Source organism: Pan paniscus, chromosome 3 (genome assembly GCF_029289425.2).
Source record: "Pan paniscus chromosome 3, NHGRI_mPanPan1-v2.0_pri, whole genome shotgun sequence".
Classification (NCBI taxonomy): Eukaryota; Metazoa; Chordata; class Mammalia; order Primates; family Hominidae; genus Pan; species Pan paniscus.
The window spans coordinates 107,896,837-107,916,402 of record NC_073252.2 but is presented as its reverse complement, the minus strand read 5'-3'; the positions used below and the strand labels follow the sequence as shown (position 1 = coordinate 107,916,402).

Below are 19,566 nucleotides of genomic sequence, written 5' to 3'. Positions count from 1 at the left end.
CAACGCTCCTCAAATGAGCATTCAAGAGCGTTCCTCCATGGGCATGTTAGAAAATTTAACAAACAATATAGAAACATCATTCCTTTTGAGAAGTGAAAAATGAATGGCAGGGTAAATGGCTCCATATCATGGCATTCTAACTTGCTACCACAGTCATTTCTTTACATCCACTAGCAATGGTGACCAAAACCAATTTCATTTCTAACATCCTTACCCAGCAATCTGAACATGTAGTATGCAATCGAATTCATGTAGTATACTACACGAATATTTACGTGTAGTAAATAACACCTTAAACTTTTAGAGTCCCTTTAAAAAAGTAAAAATAAAATAACATTCAGTAAAACTTCTAATATTCCATTTATGTTGGATGAGAAAAATTAACTTTAGAAATTTCTTGCTATAGTTTTCACTTCAACAGAGCTACTGCATCTTTAATACATTACTAATATGGAAAATTTTTAAATCAATTATTAATTGCAATTAGAGAAACAGCTTAACTGATTTATGTATTAAAATACAAAAGGCAAATACAAAGCTATCTTCTCATACATAAAAGGCCAGGGTTTTGAAAGGCAGTGTCAACTTGTAAATTATCTTAAAGTACTGCTACAGTAGTCTATTTTTTAAAAGATCAGTAATATAAATAAACAAATCCTTTTTTCCATCTGCAATTCACTGGGTTTAAGCTTTAGTTATTCCTTTCTACTTTAAAAAATGGGTTTCATTTAATAAACACACTCTAAATAACTTAAGGGAATAAAACACTTTATTTTAAAAATTCAAATATGCTTCAAATGAAAACTCCTATCCATTTATTGAGCACCCACAGAGTGCCAGGCACTGTACAAAACATTAGAAAGACTTGTTCATGCTCTTTTAGAGCAAAATTCACTATTCCGTTGCACTTTGCATGATGCTGACATTTTAGATCCATTGTCATAAAATGACCAAGATCTTCAAGACTTGTTCAAGAAACAAGTTTCCAATCCATAGTAGAAACAGATCATGCAGGTTAATGCAGAAGTCAACTGGTGATGTCTGTCAACTGTTTCACTTAATGTCCTCTCCCTGATTAAGAGAAAATTAAAGTATTAAGGGCACAGAAAATGGATTTTTAATAGTATTATAACCTAAATCTCAAGTTTAAAATCAGCATTAGTTCCAATAATGTTTAGCAAACATACTTTACCAAATTTAACTGTCATTCATATTACACCTTTATTTTTCAAATTAATAATAAAGCAAAACAAATTAGAATTAGGTGAAAAAATTGAAAAGAAAAGGCAAAAAAAAAAGTGATATAAAATGAAACCACAAATTAGGCTAAGCAAAGAACACCATGGTGTTCTATATACTTGCTGGCAGAGAAAATTAAACTTAAGTAAAAACAGAAAATGCCAGATAATATCAATTTTAAAAATTAAGCAATTTAAAGACTTTTTAAAATACTCACCTCTGAAACCACCACCTCTTCCTCCTCTGAAGCCCCCACCTCCACCTCCTCTTCCACCTCTAAAACCACCTAAAAAACATTTATTAAATAATAATGCAAAGTATTTAAATAACAATAGAATAATCATTAAGTTATTAACTGTATAACCTCTTATATTGATAAGCCTAAAAAGATCAATACAATAACTATAATTATAATGAATAAATATAGATTCACATATTTTATCACGGAAAAAATTTTAGAAGATAAAAATGGAGAAACTGTAGTAGTTTACCAACTGGGCAACAGGCTAAAACCCCAGATTATTCCATTTCAATAAATTAGAAAAACTTGTTAAAGTATGATTCAGTCTTGTTAAATGTATGACTATTGCCTTAGCTCTTGCTTATGATAAATACTTTTTTGATTCAACTAAGGATAGTTTGATGGAACTGTGGCTTTTTATCCTAACAACAAAGGGTGGCAGATATGGGTGCTTTTGCTCTGGGGGTAAGATAATAAATATGATAGTTAAGATTAACTGAGCTACATAAGTAAGATTTTAAAAAACTAAGACAGCTGTGAATTTTTTGAAATGTTAAATGATACTCAACATCACATGAGAATAGGGGAATCTCTGTTCATCAAATTCTCAAGAAGGTACCCCTGAAAATTTTCCTACCTATATGGACACAAAAAAATACCTTTATGGAGTGAAATGGTGACTAAATTGAGAAACGCCAAAAGTGAGGCGTTCCTTCTCTTTTTCTGATCCAGTAACAAAAGCTGTCCAAGCCCAACTTTCAGCTCCTCTCCCTTTCCACTTTGGCTCTGCCCATTACCCCATCACTTGCCCTTCTCCTACTCACAGGGCATGGCAGCCCCACTCCCCAGAGCCCTGCTCATCACCTAGCTGTCCATAATGATGAACGTGCCCAAACCTTGGGGGAAAGGCATACATCAAAACAGGCATACATCAAAATACCCCAAAACCTTGGGGGAAAGGCATACATCACAACAGTGAGATCACAGTAATGAATTTATTAGTAATAGTTCTTGACATGACATCAGAAGATATGCATTTTAATTCTTGGGTCTGCCAATTGTTTGATTGGGGCAAATTAATTTCTGTAAGTCTCCATTTCCTCATTCATAAAATAAGGATATCATCTATCTCAAAAGGTTTCGCTGAGTATTAAAAATATATACATGAAAATTAAAAGAATGTATGACCAGCTTTCAGCATGCAGTCTACACTCAATAATATTAAGTAAGGAATTAAAATTAAGATAATCTTACGGTTTATTAAAATGTCCAAGAAAACATGAATAACCCAAAGAAATGAAGTCCCTCAAAAGTATACTTTAGTAGATTTTCTTCTTTTTAAGTAAGTTGTTGAAATGAAGCATTATTATTATGGACAATCTGCCAATATTGGAAAGCAGCTTTAATAAAAAGAACCATAAGGGAGGTTTGCTATGTACAAAGCTAAATTGTATTATATGAATTAGCTGTGAAAGTCACAGTTAATTTCATTAGAAATTTTCCCCAAGTAACTTACCGCCTCTGCCACCACCACCTCTGCCACCTCCTCCTCTTCCTCCTCCTCGGCCTCCCCTGCCACCACCTCTTGGAGGTCCTTTCTCACCTGGAGGTCGAGGTAAAAACCTCTGCAGTGGCAGCAGCTTATATGGGTCTATATAAAACTGGAAACATAATAGAAGCAATTAGTATACAACTTGGGGGACAGTATAGTATAATCATTAAGAAGCTACATGATAGAGTCAAAACTGCCTGGGTTCAAACCCCAATCCTACCACTTTCTACTACATATCCCTGGGTAGAGACTTAATTTATTACTAACTTAGGTTTCTTTTTTTTTTTTTTTTTTTTTTTTTTACTTTAAGTTCTGGGATACATGTGCAGAACGTGCAGGTTTGTTACATAGGTATACATGTGCCATGGTGGTTTGCTGCACCTATCAACCCATCATCTAGGTTTTAAGCCCCGTATGCATTGGGTATTTGCCCTATTGCTCTCCCTCCCCTTCCCCCCATCCCCCGACAGGCCCAGGTGTGTGATGTTTCCCTCCCTGTGTCCATGTGTTCTCACTGTTCAACTCTCACTTACAAGTTAGAACATGTGGTGTTTCGTTTTCTATTCCTGTGTTAGTTTACCTTAGTTTCCTTATCTGTAAAATGTAGAGAATAGAGTATCTATCTCACATGTTTGTGTGATGATCAAAAAAGTGATGTATATAAGGCACTTGTACTTTGGCACACAATAAGCATTACATGCATATTAAAAAATCAAGACCAATTCAATATCATTTCTCTTTAGAAATAGATTATTTAACATTTCCACTCAACAGAACTGCCGTAAGAAAAATAAAACTATTAAAAAACACAGCATTAAAATTCAAAATAAAGCATTCGCATACTAGTTGTTTCAAGTCTTTAATAAAGGATCAAAAGGGTATCTTCTGAACACACAAAGTAATGAAGGATATACAGAAACTATACCCATCCTATAATTGGGGTTAAAGAGGACATTTCTCAAATAATGAGATGTAAAGAGCATATTGTATCATAGTTCTTCTACATAAAACACATGAGGATTTCAAAACTGTAATATATGACTTATAATAAGATCTCTGAATCCCTCTCTAGATATCACCTTATTACTCATCTTCCCTTCACAGCCCATCATCTCAAAAATATTGTCTAGATCTACATTGTTCAATATGGCAGCCACCAGCCACAGGTGGCTTATATTTACATTAATTAATGTTTAAAAATTCAGTTCCTGAGTCACATGAGCCACACTTCAGGTGCTCAATAGCTACATGTGGCTAAGAGCTACTTTACTGGGCAGGGATTCCCATCACTACAAAAAGTTCAAGTGGAGAGCACTGGTCTACAAACTTCGCAATAATGCAGGCTGGGTAAGGAGGGCTGAATCTCAACATAGCAGGGGGTATGGAAACCGGGAGAGGTAGAATGTACTCAAGTTAATATCTGTAATTAAAAAGCAAAAACCCAAAAAACTAAACAATAAGCCCCCAAATAAATAATTCTGAGAAATTTAAGTGATTTAAGGGATTCTGATGAATTTAAGTGGCTATTACCAGCATTTTTTTTTCAGGTCACAAGATGAGAATCCCTTTTCAGCATTGTTTCTTTCTGGGCTCAACAGCTCCAGGCACGCCAGAAGCAGTCAATCCCCTGAGTACTTGCCAAGGTTTCTACAACTAGTAGCCATATGCTGACAACAAGCTATTGTCTCCCTCTCATTTCCTGATCCATTCTGGCTCCCGGGCCCACCAATGCACTGGCTCCATGACTCCCTGATGTCTATGTGGCTGTCTTCCAATGAACACTTTGCAGCCTTTTGCCATAGCTAAGCAGTCCCTCCTGGAAACACTCTTTCAATTTTTGTGATACCACTTTTATGACAGGTTTGTGGTTTGCCTTTTTTTTTTAAACTGGCAATTACTTCTGAGTTTCCACTACCAGACCTTTAGTTTTAGGAGGTGCCCCAAAACTCTTCATAGGTGCTCTTTTCCTTTCATTCTTTCTTCCTACAATGTTTCATGTACTGTCTGTATACTTAACAAATTCCCAATTCTATTTCCAGTCTAGACTCTTCCTTTAAACTGACCATGACTGTCTCACAAGTACCTCAACCTCACTATGTCCAAAACCCAACTCATTATCTTCCCCCAATCCCCCTCCTCTGCATTGTTGCCCATTTCATTAATTGGTACCATCACCCACAAAGATGTTGATGTCAGACATCTGAAAGATGGTGATTTTTTTACTTCTTCAATTTCAATAGCTAGTCAATTACCAAGTCCTATTGATTCTACTTCCTGTATCTTTCATAAATCCATTTTTTCCATTTCCACTGTCACTACCGAGTCCAAAATACCATCTCTTTTAGAACTACTATTATAGCCTCCTATCTGGCCCCTCTCACACAATATTGACCTCTTCCCAAGGTGCCTTTTTTATCTTCCCAGTATTCTTTTGAAGCATTCATTTAACTGTGTTATCCCATTATTCAAAAATAAAACACAATTGAAACTAAGGTCTAAACTCTTTCCTGTCATCTGAAGGCTTAAGTTAATCAAGCCCCCTCCTACCTCTCTGGTCTTAATTCACAACTTTCCCCACCTCTCCTAAATGTTTCATTCCTAACCTATATGTCTGCCTTTTTGTATCCTTTCAGTTGCCTGCTCTCAGAGACTGCACATACTGTTTTCTCTACTTGGAATGCACTTTCCTCTTCCTCTTTGACTAGCTCAGCAGCTCTCAAGTGTTTGACTAACTACATCAAAATTATCCAAGTGCTTGTCCTTTTTAAAATTGAATCCTGGACACTACTTAAGAGTTCCTAGGTCAAATTTCCAGAAGTGGAAACTAGAGATACATCTTCTTAAAAGCTCCCCAAGATAACTCTGACACGCAACCAGGTGTGGAAATCACTGTTAGTCAACAATCAGGCCTCAGCTTCAAGCTCACTTTTTCAGGAAACACTACAGACTAAAAAGCTAGTGGCACTACAAAGCTTCTCATGGCAACCTGTATTTTTCCTTCATAGCATATATCATGTTATTGAAGTTCTTGTGAAATCACTTAGTACCTACCGCCTCTCAAATAACATAAGTTTTATAAATTAAGATTCTACCTAGAATGTTTGGTCATGAAAGCTTTTCAATAAGAGAGTTTTACATAAACAAAAAACTCTTACTCTAGCAGTTTACAGATTTTGGTAATATGAGCAAAAGTTGTAATTTTTACTTTCTAAAGGCTATATCAAATAAATCACTTTTAAAGATTAGTGTGTTCAATATTTATAGCATGGAACATTTCAGTTTAAGAGCTTTACTAGTGATATGTTGGGAAAGTCTCAAGTGCTCCAAGTAGGACTTTCCTAAGATAGGTCGTTCCCTTATAAAACCAAGGATCCCAAGTATCATAAGTTTGACTCACCTTCTGTAGTTTTTTAAAGGATGAAGCCTTCATGTTTTCTGACAACTTAACTGAAAAATACTATTATTTTCATTAAGGAACAAATGAGCAATTAAGATGAAAGATGATATCGAATGTTCTGAATTCATGTATAATTTCAAAAACAAGGTTAGAAGGTATGGACATATATAGGAAAGATAAGAAATGAATTTCCAGGGGCTGGGCGTGGTGGCTCACACCTGCAAACCCAGCACTTCGGGGGGCCAAGGCGGATGGATCACTTGAGGCCAGGAGTTTGAGACCAGCCTGGCCAACATGGTGAAACCCCACCTCCACCAAAAATACAAAAATCAGCCGGGCATGGTGGCGCTCACCTGTAATCTCAGCTACTTGAAAGGCTGAGGCACGAGAATTGCTCGAACCCAGGAGGCGGAGGTTGTAGTGAGATGAGATCGTGCCACTGCACTCCACCCTGGGCAAAAGAGTGAGTCTCTGTCAAAAAAAGGAAAAAAGAAAGGAAGGAAGGGAGGAAGGGAGGGAGGGAAGAAGGCAGGGAAAGAGCAAGAGAGAGAAAGAGAGAGAGAAAGAGAGAGAGAAAGAAAGAGAGAAAGAAAGAAAGAGAGAAAGAGAAAGAGAAAAAGAGAGAGGAAGGAAGGAGTTTCCAGAGTAGTGGGGGCACCAAACAACTTCTAATTCTACATTTCCAGTGGCACCACTACATCCAAATCAGCCAACTTAATCCTGTAGTACTTATCCAAATGGCCATCATTAATAGAATTTTCCAAAAAAAAAAGTCACCGTTCTAGGGTCTGTCATTTTAATATCTATGGATGAATACATTCTCCCCTTGATTCTCCTTCATGGTCCAATCTGTAGAAATCCTGTCTAATTTAATGAAGCAACAACTTTAATTTATACTTAACTGCCTCCTCAGAAAAATACAAATAGCAACCTTTGAATATTATCAGGCCTTCCAATGAAAAAGGATACAAAATCTCTAAGTTGTCCAAATATTTCATCCACTTTTCCAATTTGTTCTTTGTTTTCTAAGTAAACAGGAGCATTGAAATAAGGCACCTTATTTTCATCTGTGGTACATTTACAAACTATGTCATCTTCACAGGGATGCAGGAACTCTCCTAATACTGAAACAGCAAAAGAAAATGTTAAAACATAGAACTATTTCAAACGATACTGACCAACTGCTTCTGGAAGCTTTCTTTTTGGCTACCTGGGACTTCACCATAACTGCTCTCCTCTGAGGCAGAAAACCACAGTCTTAGGACTTCCTGGGCTGGTATACCAACTCCACAACACACTAGCTATGTGACCTAGGAGAAGTTACCCACCCTCTCTCTAATTCAGTGTCTCATTTTTAGTATGCACTAATAACATATAATGTATAGCTATACCTAATATACAGTAATGTAAGCACTCAATGGAATAACAGATGTCAAGTGCTAAGAACAGTGCCTGGCACATTGACACCATTCAACCTGTAACAGTTATGTTATTATAACTTATTATCTGATTCAAAATTCTGCTTCATTCTTAGTTCTCCCTTTTCTTCAATGCCTAACAGAATCAGCCTTCATTCTTTTTTTTTTTATCTTGCCTTAGAACTTTTCCATTCCCACTACCACTTCTTTAACAATGATTCATTGTTTTCAAGGACATCTGGAATCTCAAAATAACTACCTTTATTTCTAAGTAGACTGTCACCCCAAACTAAAATACCACATTCCTGCAAAACCAAGTCTTCATTCCTATCACCCAAGCTCAAAACCTGGAACCCTTTATTATCAGCATTAGCTAAGTTCTACCGATTTTGTTTCCTTTGAAATCTCTCTCCTATCTAACCCTTCCTTTTTTTTCCTCACTGTCACCATCCTGATTCAGGCTCTCAAGGTCTCATGTATGGACTGGTACAACAGCTTGTGGGCTGGAACCTTTTATTCTAGAAACTGCTCCTTTCAAACCATCCTGCATACTCATCCAAGCCATTCTTAGTTAGACACTATTCACCCTCTCTCCTCTTTAATGTAGTAAGTTTCACTTTCTGTGACTTCCATTCCCATCTCATTGTTAATTACTCTAAAACTACCCTAAATAGGTATTTTTCTAGATTTCCTCTCTGGCAGTTTCCCTCTCAAGCAAATTGTTTTCTCACTTATCTACTTTTGAGTAGTAACAGAAAGCATGGGCTTTGGAGTCAGAATACTTGGCTTTGTATTTCTTTCTTTTCTGTACAGACAGGGTCTCCTGCTTTATTATCCAGGCTGGTCTCTAACTCCCGGCTTCAAAAGATCCTCCCGTCTTAGCTTCCCAAAGTGTTGGGATTACAGGCGTGAGCCCGCACCCAGCCTGTATTTCAGCTATATCACTAATTGATCACTTATCACTAACCTTATAACCCTAGCAAAAAAACTTAACTCTAAATCATAGTTTTCTCATCTGTAAAATCGGGGAATTAGGGATAAGTACTCACGATTACCTATTTAATATCTTCCTGTCAACCCTCAAGTTCCACCTCCATGATGCATTCTAAGTATCCCTCAGCTTTCTTGATCTCCCAACTCCACACTTACATGCTACATTCTCCACACAGGCTTGTGTATCCCAAACTTGCTGCCTAACAACACAAACCCCCAACCCACACCTACTCCTTCAAATAGGCTAAATATTGAAGACTGCATACAGACTACACGTTCTGGAGGTCCTTGGTCTTGGCCTTTGTTAAAGCCTCCGCGGCCACCCCCTCGTCCAAATCCTCCCCTGCCGCCGCCTCTGAAATTGCCGCCGCCTCCACCGCCGCCTCCACCTCGGAAGTGGTTGCTGCTGCCGCCTCGGTTGAAGCCGCCACCTCCACCACCTCGATTAAAGCCTCCACGACCTCCGCCTCGAAAAGACATTCTCTCTCCTCCCTGATGAAAAAAAACGACCCATGTCTTCTGATCACTGTAGCCTCTGAGTATACTCCAACCCCTCGGAGACCCGGTGAGAACACCATAAAGGAGACAAAAGCAGCCCTGTCACCTTAGCCACGGTCAGACAGCCACCAACCTGATGGGTGAAGAGTTTACTTCTCCATGGTCTCGTGAGCGCCGACCGACCACACACCACCCTTGCCGCCCCATGATTAGTAACTCCTCCCCCTACAGACAGCACGGTCTTCGCACCGCATCCCCTTCCTTCCTCCCTCCCTCCGGCAGCTGGGTTCCACGTCCAGCATTTTCAAATCCTCCGGCTTCTACGGCCACTCACCGGCGCCACGTGCCCCTCTTGCCCTGGCCTCGCGCACACACCCACCCGCGGGGTACTTCCGCCGCGCTGGAACCTCCTCGGCTACCGTACCGCCACAGAGTTTTTTAAAGACCAGAAACTTGAATAACTGGTTTGCCAAAAAAAAAAGCCAATCACCCGCGGAACAAGCAACACTGGTTCCAAAACAGCCTTTAGCGCTGGAAAAGTGGCAATAATAGATAACCTTAACCACTAATTTACAACAGAGAGGTCAACTTGCCTGACGCTGAGCTGTGGAAGTGACGTATAACAGCGGCGTCCTTTGCAGCACGACGTCCCGGAAGTGCTGCGGCAATGTTGCTCTTGGAGATAGCTGGCGTTAGGGATCCGCCTTCTCTCCCAGAGGCGGGGCAGGTTTCTGTTTGGTTGCCGCCCTAACGGCCAGAACTGAAGCACCTTGCAAGAAATGAGGTTGGTTCTTGAAGTCCGTGCTGACTGGCTGGGCGCATTTGCGCATTTGCTTCTCTGGCTGCAAAATGGCCCGCAACAGCACTCACTAATTTGTTGCTAACTTCAGCAACTGTGCGGACAGGTCTCTGAGGCTTCTGAGCCGCCCTATGTCCAGTAGATCTGGGCGCCTCAGAACCTGTCACAGCCGACGGAAGCGTTTATCTGAGTTTCTTGTTTCTTCCCAACCTTTTGATTTTCGCACCATTACGCGCTCAACTATGCCTCTTCTTTTGTCCTATGGTCTCAACTAATTAAAGGAAGAAAAGCAATGCATGTGTGTGTGTAATTTTAAAGAAACTATGCTGTCTTATAGAAAACCAAACCATCATTTTTATCTTTTGTACCAGATATTCAAGTATGTTTTGAGCACCGACGGGCTGTGAACTGGACTGTGCTGGAAGCTCCTCTCCCTCTTCTCTCTTTAAGCCCTTTATATTTGACATCAGCTTCCCCCACATTCTCCAAAGCTTCTCTCACAAATAAAGGTAATGACTTCCCATTTATTAAATTTGGTTGGAGTCTTTTACACCCAAACCCTCTGAGACCTTACCTTGATATTTGATCTCGTGTTTAGAAGAGGGTGGAACTTGGTACCTATCTAATTCAGAGGATTATTGTAAATGGGATTTTAAAATACCTTTGTAGGCGGGGCGCGGTGGCTCACGCCTGTAATCCCAGCACTTTGGGAGGCCAAGGCGGATGGATCACTTGAGGTCAGGAGTTCGAGACCAGCCTGGCCAATACGGTGAAACCCCTTCTCTACTAAAAATGCCAAAATTAGCCGGGCATGGTGGCACACGCCTGTAATCGCAGCTACTCGGGAGGCTGAGGCAGGAGAATCGCTTGAACCCGGGAGGCGGAGGTTGCCGTGAGCCGAGATCACGCCACTGCACTCCAGCCTGGACGACAGAGCAAGGCTTGGTCTCAAAACAAACAAAAAACAAAATAAGTGAGAGAGGAAACTTTACTTGTTCTTTTTCTTTTAGTTTAGTAAATGCTGCAATTTGATTTTAACGAATGTTGGTCTTTTTATGGGCCTATATAAGTGTATTATTTTTGAAACAAAAAATGAAAATTACCTATTTAGTGTGAAACCTTTGCTCGTCTTTTGCTGTGTATTTGCTCAGTTCTGAATTGAACTTGAGATTGTCACACACAGATTGCATTTTCAACTGAAATGAGATGATTTTTGTCTTTACTCTTAAAACTTAGTAAGAAAAAGCTTGCTTGAACAAGAAGTTTAAAAGTATGTCAAAATGTTTATTACTTTCCTAAAAATGTCAAGCTGCTCTTCTTTCTCAGAAATCCAAAACTTGTAGAAGCACAAATCAGGCCAGGTGCTGTGGCTCACGCCTGTAATCCCAGCATTTTGGGAGGCTGAGGCAGGCAGATCACTTGTGGTCAGGAGTTCAAGACCAGCCTGGCCAACATGGTGAAACCCTGTCTCTACTAAAAATACAAAACTTAGCCAGGCGTGGTGGCGGGCGCCTGTAATCCTAGCTATTTGGGAGGCTGAGGCAGGAGAATCGCTTGAACCCGGGAGGCAGAGGTTGCAGTGAGCCAAGATCGCGCCACTGCATTCCAGCCTGGGTAACAGAGCAAGACTCCGTCTCAAAAAAAAAAAAAAAAAAAAGAAGGAAAAACACAAATGAGTACATTTCATCTTATATCTACAGTCATACATTCACAAAGTTCTTCCTCTTTTCTCAAAGCCAGGTGCTCAGGCTGAGAAGATTCAAGGAAAGGGTTCCTCACTTAGTTATACAGTTGTGTTCTAGGGGAAGGAAAATATTGTTCGGTTTTGTTCTGCAATTCCCCATGGTGGTTTTCGGTAAGACTTGAGACTTCCTTATTCTAAAGTCCAAGCAGCAGTGGAAACATTTCAAGATCACTTTTTGCAATATAACTTTTCCAAAGATTCAATATTTATTTAAACCCAAAAATCTTGTCACTCGAAGTAAAACGATTTTCTCCAGGGCCTGAAGATCCTTGTTCAACTAGTTAATGTGATGAAAATGTCTGTTAAGTAGGTGATATGGTTTGAATGTTTGTTCCCTCCAAATCTCATGCTGAAATTTGATTCCCAGTGTCGTAGATGGGACCTGGTGGGAGGTGATTGGATCATGGGGGCAGAATTCTCATGAATGGCTTAGCACCATCCCCTTGGTGATAAGTGAGTTTTCACTCAGTTCACTTGAGATGTGGTTGTTTTAAGAGTCTGTGACCTCTTCTATTTCTCTCTTGCTCCCACGCATGCCATGTGACATGCTGGCTCCCCATCACCTTCCGCCATGATTGTAAGCTTCTAGAGACCTCACCAGAAACTGATGCCAGCACCATGCTTCCTGTAAAGCCTCCAGAACCATAAGCCAATTAAACCTCTTTCTTTATAAATTACCTAGCCTTGGGCATTTCTTTATAGCAATGCAAAAAAAAAAAAAAAAAAAAAAAAAAAAAAGCTGGTTTCCACAGCCATTCTTTATCTTCAAAGAATTTGGTAAAATCTGGGCTACTGTTTTCTTGAATGTATTTCTGTGATGCACTTTCTAGGTCAAGCGTCCTGTTAAGGAGCAGAATCTGTATTACCTTCTCTCACTCCAATCTGTAGTGTCAATAAACATTATTTTGTGTAATTTCTGTGGGTCAGAAATTAAGGAGCAGCTTAGCTGGATGATTTTGACCCAGGGTCTCTCATAAGGTTGCAGTCAAGGTATCACCTGGGGCTGCAGTCCACTGAAGACTTGACTAGGGCTAGAGGATCCTTTTCTGAGGGAGCTCACTGACATGCCTAGCAAGCTGATGCTGCCTACTGCCAGCCCCAGTTCCTTGCCATACAGACCTCTTTACAGGATGCTTGAGTACTGACATGACATGCCAGCTGGATTCCCCCAAAATGATCTGCTAAGCCATAAGATTTATGCATGTGGAAGGAGATTTATATGGGCCTTGTCCAGGTTTTCACATAGTTAAAAAAAAAAATTTTTAGAAGTGAATTGCCCTATGTTTGATAAGTCATCTTCATAGCATCATCTAGAACTTTTTTCATTTCTGCTCCAAAACTTTCTGACATCAGCACTCTCTGGGAAGAAAGCAATGAGTTGTGAATATGTCAGGATTTTAATGAGAATTGAAATCTCTGAGGGAACCAGTCGTTGATAGGGTACCATAAATAGATACTGACACAGTTCTTCCAAGAGGTACCTTCTTTTTCCAATATGAAGACAGTAAATATATCTTTACCTTTGCTTCTTTGCAGCAGTGTTTAATAGAAGAAAAATTTTCTTGAATTTTGCCGTAATTTATAAATCTTGCAAATGCTACTCTATGACATTTGTTGTTGAAATCTGATGATTCATCAACCTGGATAAGAAGTTGTTAGGTTCTTTTGATGCTGTGCAGCATTATGTGACATGTCATCAATCACATCAATTTATCAAACTTTGAAAGTGAAACCGTTTTAGTTTCTCATTACATCATATGCTGGCGTCTGACTCTCTGTAATTATACATGCTGAAATTGTGAGGTCCCATCAATTGTGGGGCTTTTTCCTTTTCTAGTCAAAAAGTTCTTCTGCTAAATAACTTGCTTTCTGTGCCTTTTTACTGAAGGTGACTTAAAAAAATAAATACATTCTTTACTCTGGGTTTCCAAAGGCCATATAAAATTATCTGCTCCTTTACTATAGTTTGCAGTTAAGTGTCTTTTCAATTTTGCTGGAGCCATTGCTTCATTTATAAGTTGTGATTCTTCATTACTAACTTTATCAGAATTATTAAGACTTAGAATTCTCTTCCATCTCCCAGTTCATCTTCAAAAATCACCACATTGGACTATAAGTCATGTTTGTAAAACACAGATGCTAATAAAGTATAAAACAAGCAAACTAAACAAGGAAATTTTTTTAAAAAATGATATCTTCAAATGCAATTCACTTTTAACCTACAAGCTCCATGTGTCAGGCCTCTGAGCCCAAGCCTGCGTGTATACATCCAGATGGCCTGAGTCAACTGAAAACTACAAAGGAAGAGAAACAGCCTGCTCCTGTCTTAACTGATTGACCAACCTTAAGACATTCCATTATGACCTGTTCCTGCCCTGCCCAACTGATTGATTGATCGACCTCGTGACATTCTTCTTCTGGACCATGGGTCTTATGATCTCCCCACCATGCACCTTGTGACCCCCTCCTCTGCTGACAATAGATAGCCACCTTTAACTATAACTTTCCACTGCTTATCCCAGTCCTATAAAACTGCCCCACCCCACCTCCCTTTGCCGACTCTCTTTTCAAACTCAGCCCACTTGCTCCCACGTGAAATAAACAGCCTTGTTGCTCACACAAAGCCTGTTGGTGGACTCTCTTCACATGGACACGGACGAGCGTGACACCGTGTTTTACAACATTTACAACATTAGCAAAGCAACAGGGAGGCATTTGAGTTATGGGGCATTAAAATTGCTTCCTTAAAATGTTGTCTTTGATTGTCTATTACATCAGGAGAGCTTGTTAGCTGTCAGTTGACTGTGAATAAGGGGAGGCCAGGGGAGATTAGGAAATGTAAATCAGGAAGGAGAGGCTGATGTCATCAACCTATTGTCTCTCCCTCTCCCTCAACCTGTTGTCCCTCCTTAATTCAGCACCCACCAATCATCAACAGCACCCCCTGTTTGCATCAAAAGCTGAGAATGGACTCAATGAAATGAACATAGTTGTGTGGAGCACTGTCATGTTTGTGAATGACCTCTAGCGAAATTCCTAACAGAGTTGTTTGATCACTAGTCATTACTACAAGTGTTGGCATTACATGGAGAAAGAAGTTCAAAATAATGCAAAAAAAAAAAAAAAATTCCAATCTCTTCTGGAATCCCTAGTAACCGCTCCTAGACCCCTAATGACATCTGCAGAAACTCATGCTAGAGTATAAGCTCCTGAAGAATGAGAACTACATCTTCTTTGTTTTGGTATCCTCAGCACTTAGTACAGTGCCTGGAATAAAATTGATGCTGATGCCCAATAAATATTTGTTAAACGGAACTGAATTCCTCTGTGCTTTGAATTTCTGCTCATGCCTTGAGAACCTACTTATCAACAAATGGTCATAGAATGATGGTCAAAGAGACAAAGAAAATATAAAAGAGATGGGGGTAGAGAAAGTATATAAGCACAGTCTAGTTGTGGTATTCAAGATCTAAGAAGGTGTCCATCCAGTTGTTTCACTGGAAGGTTAGGACATCTAATTAAAATACCAGTAAGGAGATACAGATGTTCCTCAACTTACGATGGGGTTAGATCCCAATAAACCCATCATGAGTTGAAAATATCTGAGTGGAAAATACATTTCATATATGTAACATACTGAACATCATAGTGTGGCCTAGTCTACCTTGAAGGTGCTTAGAACACTTACATTAGCCTACAGTTGGGCAAAACCATCTGGCAGCACAGCACACTGGAGAGTCTCATTTGCTGCTGCTGCCAAGCATCATAAGAGAATATTGCATGCATATCACTAGCCAGGGAGAAGATCAAAGTTTAAAATTTGAAATACAGGTTTTGCTGAATGCTTATTGCTTTCACACCATTGTAAAGTAGAAAAATTATTCAGTGTAACCATTGTAAGTTGGGAGACTGTATTGCTAATGACAGAGAAGAGGGCTGGTAGCTAGGAATAGGGCTGAAAATTTTTATATTAGAACAAAATTTTAAAAGTACTTAGCCGAAGCTAGGCATGGTGGCTCACGCCTGTAATCCCAGCACTTTGGGAGACTGATGAGGGGCAGATCACCTTAGGTAAGGAGTTGGAGACTAGCCTGACCAACATGGTGAAACCCTTTCTCTACTAAAAATACCAAAATTAGCTGGGCTTGGTGGCGTGGGCCTGTAATCCCAGCTACTCGGGAGGCCAAGGCAGGAGAATCACTTGAACCCGGGAGGCTGAGGTTGCAGTGAGCCAAGATCGTGCCACTGCACTCCAGCAACACAGCGAGACTCCACCTAAAAAAAAAAAAGGCTGGGCACTGTGGCTCACACCTATAATCCCAGCACTTTGGGAGGCCAAGGCAGGTGGATCACGAGGTCAAGAGATCAAGACCATCCTCACCAACATGGTGAAACCTCGTCTCTACTAAAAATACAAAAATTAGCTGGCCATGGTGGCACACATCTGTAGTCCCAGCTACTCGGGAGGCTGAGGCAGGAGAATAGCTTGGACCTGGGAGGCGGAGGTTACAGTGAACCAAAATGATGCTACTGCACTCTGGCCTAGTGACAGAGTGAGACTCCATCTCAAAAAAAAAAAAAAGAAGTACTTAGCCAAGGTGCCATTAATTGTAAATATTAATGTGAACTCATGACTTTCTCTTTTATTTGGTTTTTATTATGAAAATTTCAAACATAAACAAGAGTTGAAAGAACAATATAATGAACCTCTCTGTACAACACCTTCAGCCTTTTGCAAATGTTATTCCTCCTATTTCCTCACTGTTATTATTAAAATTATTATTGCTAGAGTGTTTTATAGTAAACATTCTGTTCATAAATCTCCAGCAGAGGACTTTTTTAAAAAACATAAGCACAGTACCATTACCACACCTAACAAAAATTTTCTTAGTGTTAGCGAATATCCATGTGGAATTTTTCCAAGTTATTTCAAAATGTAATTTAATAATTGGATCAATCAAATGAAGATCCAAACAAGGGCCATACATTGTATTTTATTGATATGTCTCTTAATTTTCTTTTATTCTGTGTCAATTTCCTCTCCCTGTTTTTTTTCCCGCCCCGCCCCGCCCCGCCATGGCATTTATTTGTTGAAAATACTGAGTCTTTTTGTCATGTAGAATTTTCTACTTTCTCACTGATTACATCCTTGTGGTGGTATAAATTGTTTTTCTATCCTCTGTATTTCCCATAAACTGGTAGTTAATTGATAGTGAGATCTAGAGACTTGATTGTTTTCAGGTTCTTTTCTTTTCTTTTCTTTTCTTTTTTTCCTCCTTCAAGAATACTTCCTACCGTCCCATGAAGAGACACATAATATTTCTTATCCTTGTGGTGGTATAAATTGTTTTTCTATCCTCTGTATTTCCCATAAACTGATAGTTAATTGATAGTGAGATCTAGAGACTTGATTGTGTTCAGGTTCTTTTTTTTTTTCGTCCTGCAAGAATACTTCCTACCGTCCCAGGAAGAGGCACATAATGTCTGGTTGTCCCTCTTTGGAGATGAGATCAGTCAGTAGGATCAGTGTTATCAGCCTCATCAATCTCTTAGAGTTCCCTGCCAGCTTTTCACCTAACGGTTTTAGCAGCTGTTGGTGATCATCACTAGATCCATTGGCTCATAAGGTAGTGCAAAATAGTAATATGATAATTCTATCATTTCTTTTGCAATTATTAACTGAAATAAAGAAATTTCCTTTTTTATTTCAATTTTTTGCTATCATTGTTCCTTATAATGCTTAAAATATTTCATCTTTGAGAGCCCCTTCAAGTATTTTAATACCACCAACTAGCCTCCAATGGCTTCCTTGCTTTATGGTACAAAATATTTCTTTCACATTTTATGCCCCAGATGTGGAATCGCCCTTTCTCCAAAGAGCCTTAGTTTTTTAAATGGAAAATGGTAAGTAGAGAAGACAATCTGCCACTAAGGAGTGCTCATTGCTTCTGGATTGTTAGGACTTCTAGGCCCTATCAGTGGACACAGTGGGCAACTAGAAGGTAATTATTTTTAGAAAGAAAAAAAACTGAGGGTCATAGTGATATTTCCAATTCAAAGTTAAGACTACAGGGTTTCCATTTCTTTGAATTTAAACTTGTGTTTGTCTTACCCTGAAATTCTTATGACATTAGCATAATTATTTATTTGCCTTAGCCTCCATATGTATATATATATATATATATATATATATGCTGTCAAGTAAGTATTATTAATGGTAAGATTACTGAGTACTACTCAAGATTTTGTATCAGTTTGCTAATATTTTGTTTAGAGTTTATGCATCTATATTCATAAGTGAGGTTGGTCTTTTTATTGTGCTGTACTTCTGCTTTTGTAGATTCTGATTATAGAGCTCTGCCTTCAATGACTGCAGGAGAAGGGTGGGATATGAGGCCTCAGGGGTTTGCCTATGGCTTGCCTCTTAAGTTCAGAGACTCCCTTAACTTCATGGAGGCTGGTGTCATCTAGAATGCTTCTCTGCTTCTGCCTCAGTGTCCACTCAAGGGGTTCTGGGTTAGAACATGTGCTATAGAGAGCCTTACTGTAGGCTTTAGCCTGGAGTAAATGCTCAAGTTACCCCCGAGTGGGGCACTGGCTCAAATGTTCTTCCCTTTATTTATTAATTACTTAGTCCATCACTTATCTCAGATTCTACTGTTTCTATTTATTCTATGGTCTTTCTTATTTTGGATATCTCATTGTCACCTATATGAATTTGACACTTCTTAAACTCCTTTAAGTTTTGCAGTTAATCTTTTCCTGTCTATTATATGTATTCTAGTAATTCCTCACTGTTTATGTCCTATTAATGAATCCTTCTTCATTTTTCAATGGTGCAATGGAATTACTTTTATTTTTATATTTATTTTCATTGAGATCATAGGAGGAAAGAGACTTAAACTGAATAAAATTTCAGTCCTCATGAGCACTTTACATTTTCTTTTTGTTAACTACTGTATTGGTCCATTCTTGCACTGCTATAAAGAAATACCTGAGACTGGATAATTTATAAAGAAAAGAGGTTTAATTGGTTCGTGGTTCCACAGGCTGTACAGAAAGCATGATGCTGGCATCTGCTCCGGTTCTGGGGAGGCCCCAGGAAACTTACAATCATGGCAGAAAGCAAACGGAAAGCACGTGCATTACATGGCTGGAGTAGGAGCAAGAGAGAGGGGGCATTTTAATCAGAAAGGATCAGAAACAGTTCTCATTCACATGGAATGGGCAACATATACACTTAAAGTTTTCCCAGGCCTTATCTGCCACCTTCTGACATAATATAATATGCAGAGATCTGGATCATCTGGATTTCCCATAAGACACCATTGTTTTTCCATTGATAGCATTATCTTGATCAGAGGAGATGAGGAAGTAGCATGCTAAATACTTTGGTAAGACAGATGTGCTCCAGAGGGTAGGAAATAAAGCCTGGCACATCGGTAAAATTTTTAGGAAACCAGTGTTCAGGAATGTGCTAGCACATCCTCTTTAATGTAAAAGACAAATTATTGTATCTTGTACTCTCTTTAACAAAGAAGGAAGCACAAAATCTGATGAGGCTTTTTGGACTCTGGGAGCAAATATTCTGCAGTAGGGAATACTGCTCCAGCTGCCAAAGCAGAAATGGCTTCTGCAGTGGTCCAGCAGACTCTATGGCATCAGAAGTCTCAGTGATGGGGGAA

At 39.3% G+C, this 19,566-nt stretch overlaps 2 protein-coding genes across 12 annotated transcripts in view; one reads left to right on the top strand and one right to left on the bottom strand.

The window, feature by feature from the left end:
• Nucleotides 1-751: 751 nt before the first annotated feature.
• GAR1 (GAR1 ribonucleoprotein) lies at nucleotides 752-10,041 on the bottom strand. Of its 5 annotated transcripts, none has more exons than XM_055111715.2 (7): nucleotides 9,928-10,041; nucleotides 9,107-9,328; nucleotides 7,399-7,553; nucleotides 6,430-6,489; nucleotides 2,997-3,141; nucleotides 1,457-1,525; nucleotides 752-1,071 (listed from the first exon to the last, which is right to left on the bottom strand). In XM_055111715.2, exons 2-7 carry the CDS (start codon nucleotides 9,318-9,320, stop codon nucleotides 1,058-1,060), a joined length of 657 nt encoding a protein of 218 aa, XP_054967690.1. In that variant the 5' UTR covers nucleotides 9,321-9,328; nucleotides 9,928-10,041; the 3' UTR covers nucleotides 752-1,057. The 5 variants fall into 5 exon arrangements, with proteins under 5 accessions (XP_054967690.1, XP_063459940.1, XP_003830065.1 ...); XM_063603870.1 differs by having other exon boundaries at nucleotides 9,107-9,332; nucleotides 9,932-9,991; XM_003830017.4 differs by having other exon boundaries at nucleotides 9,107-9,332; nucleotides 9,673-9,968.
• Nucleotides 9,985-19,566, top strand: part of CFI (complement factor I) — a 74,482-nt gene continuing 64,900 nt past the window's right edge. For all 7 annotated transcript variants that reach the window (XM_055111714.1, XM_063603868.1, XM_003830012.5 and 4 more), the window contains exons 1-2: nucleotides 9,985-10,122; nucleotides 10,509-10,646. The gene's annotated coding sequence lies outside the window, so the exon portion shown is untranslated. The remainder of the gene's footprint in view (nucleotides 10,123-10,508; nucleotides 10,647-19,566) is intronic.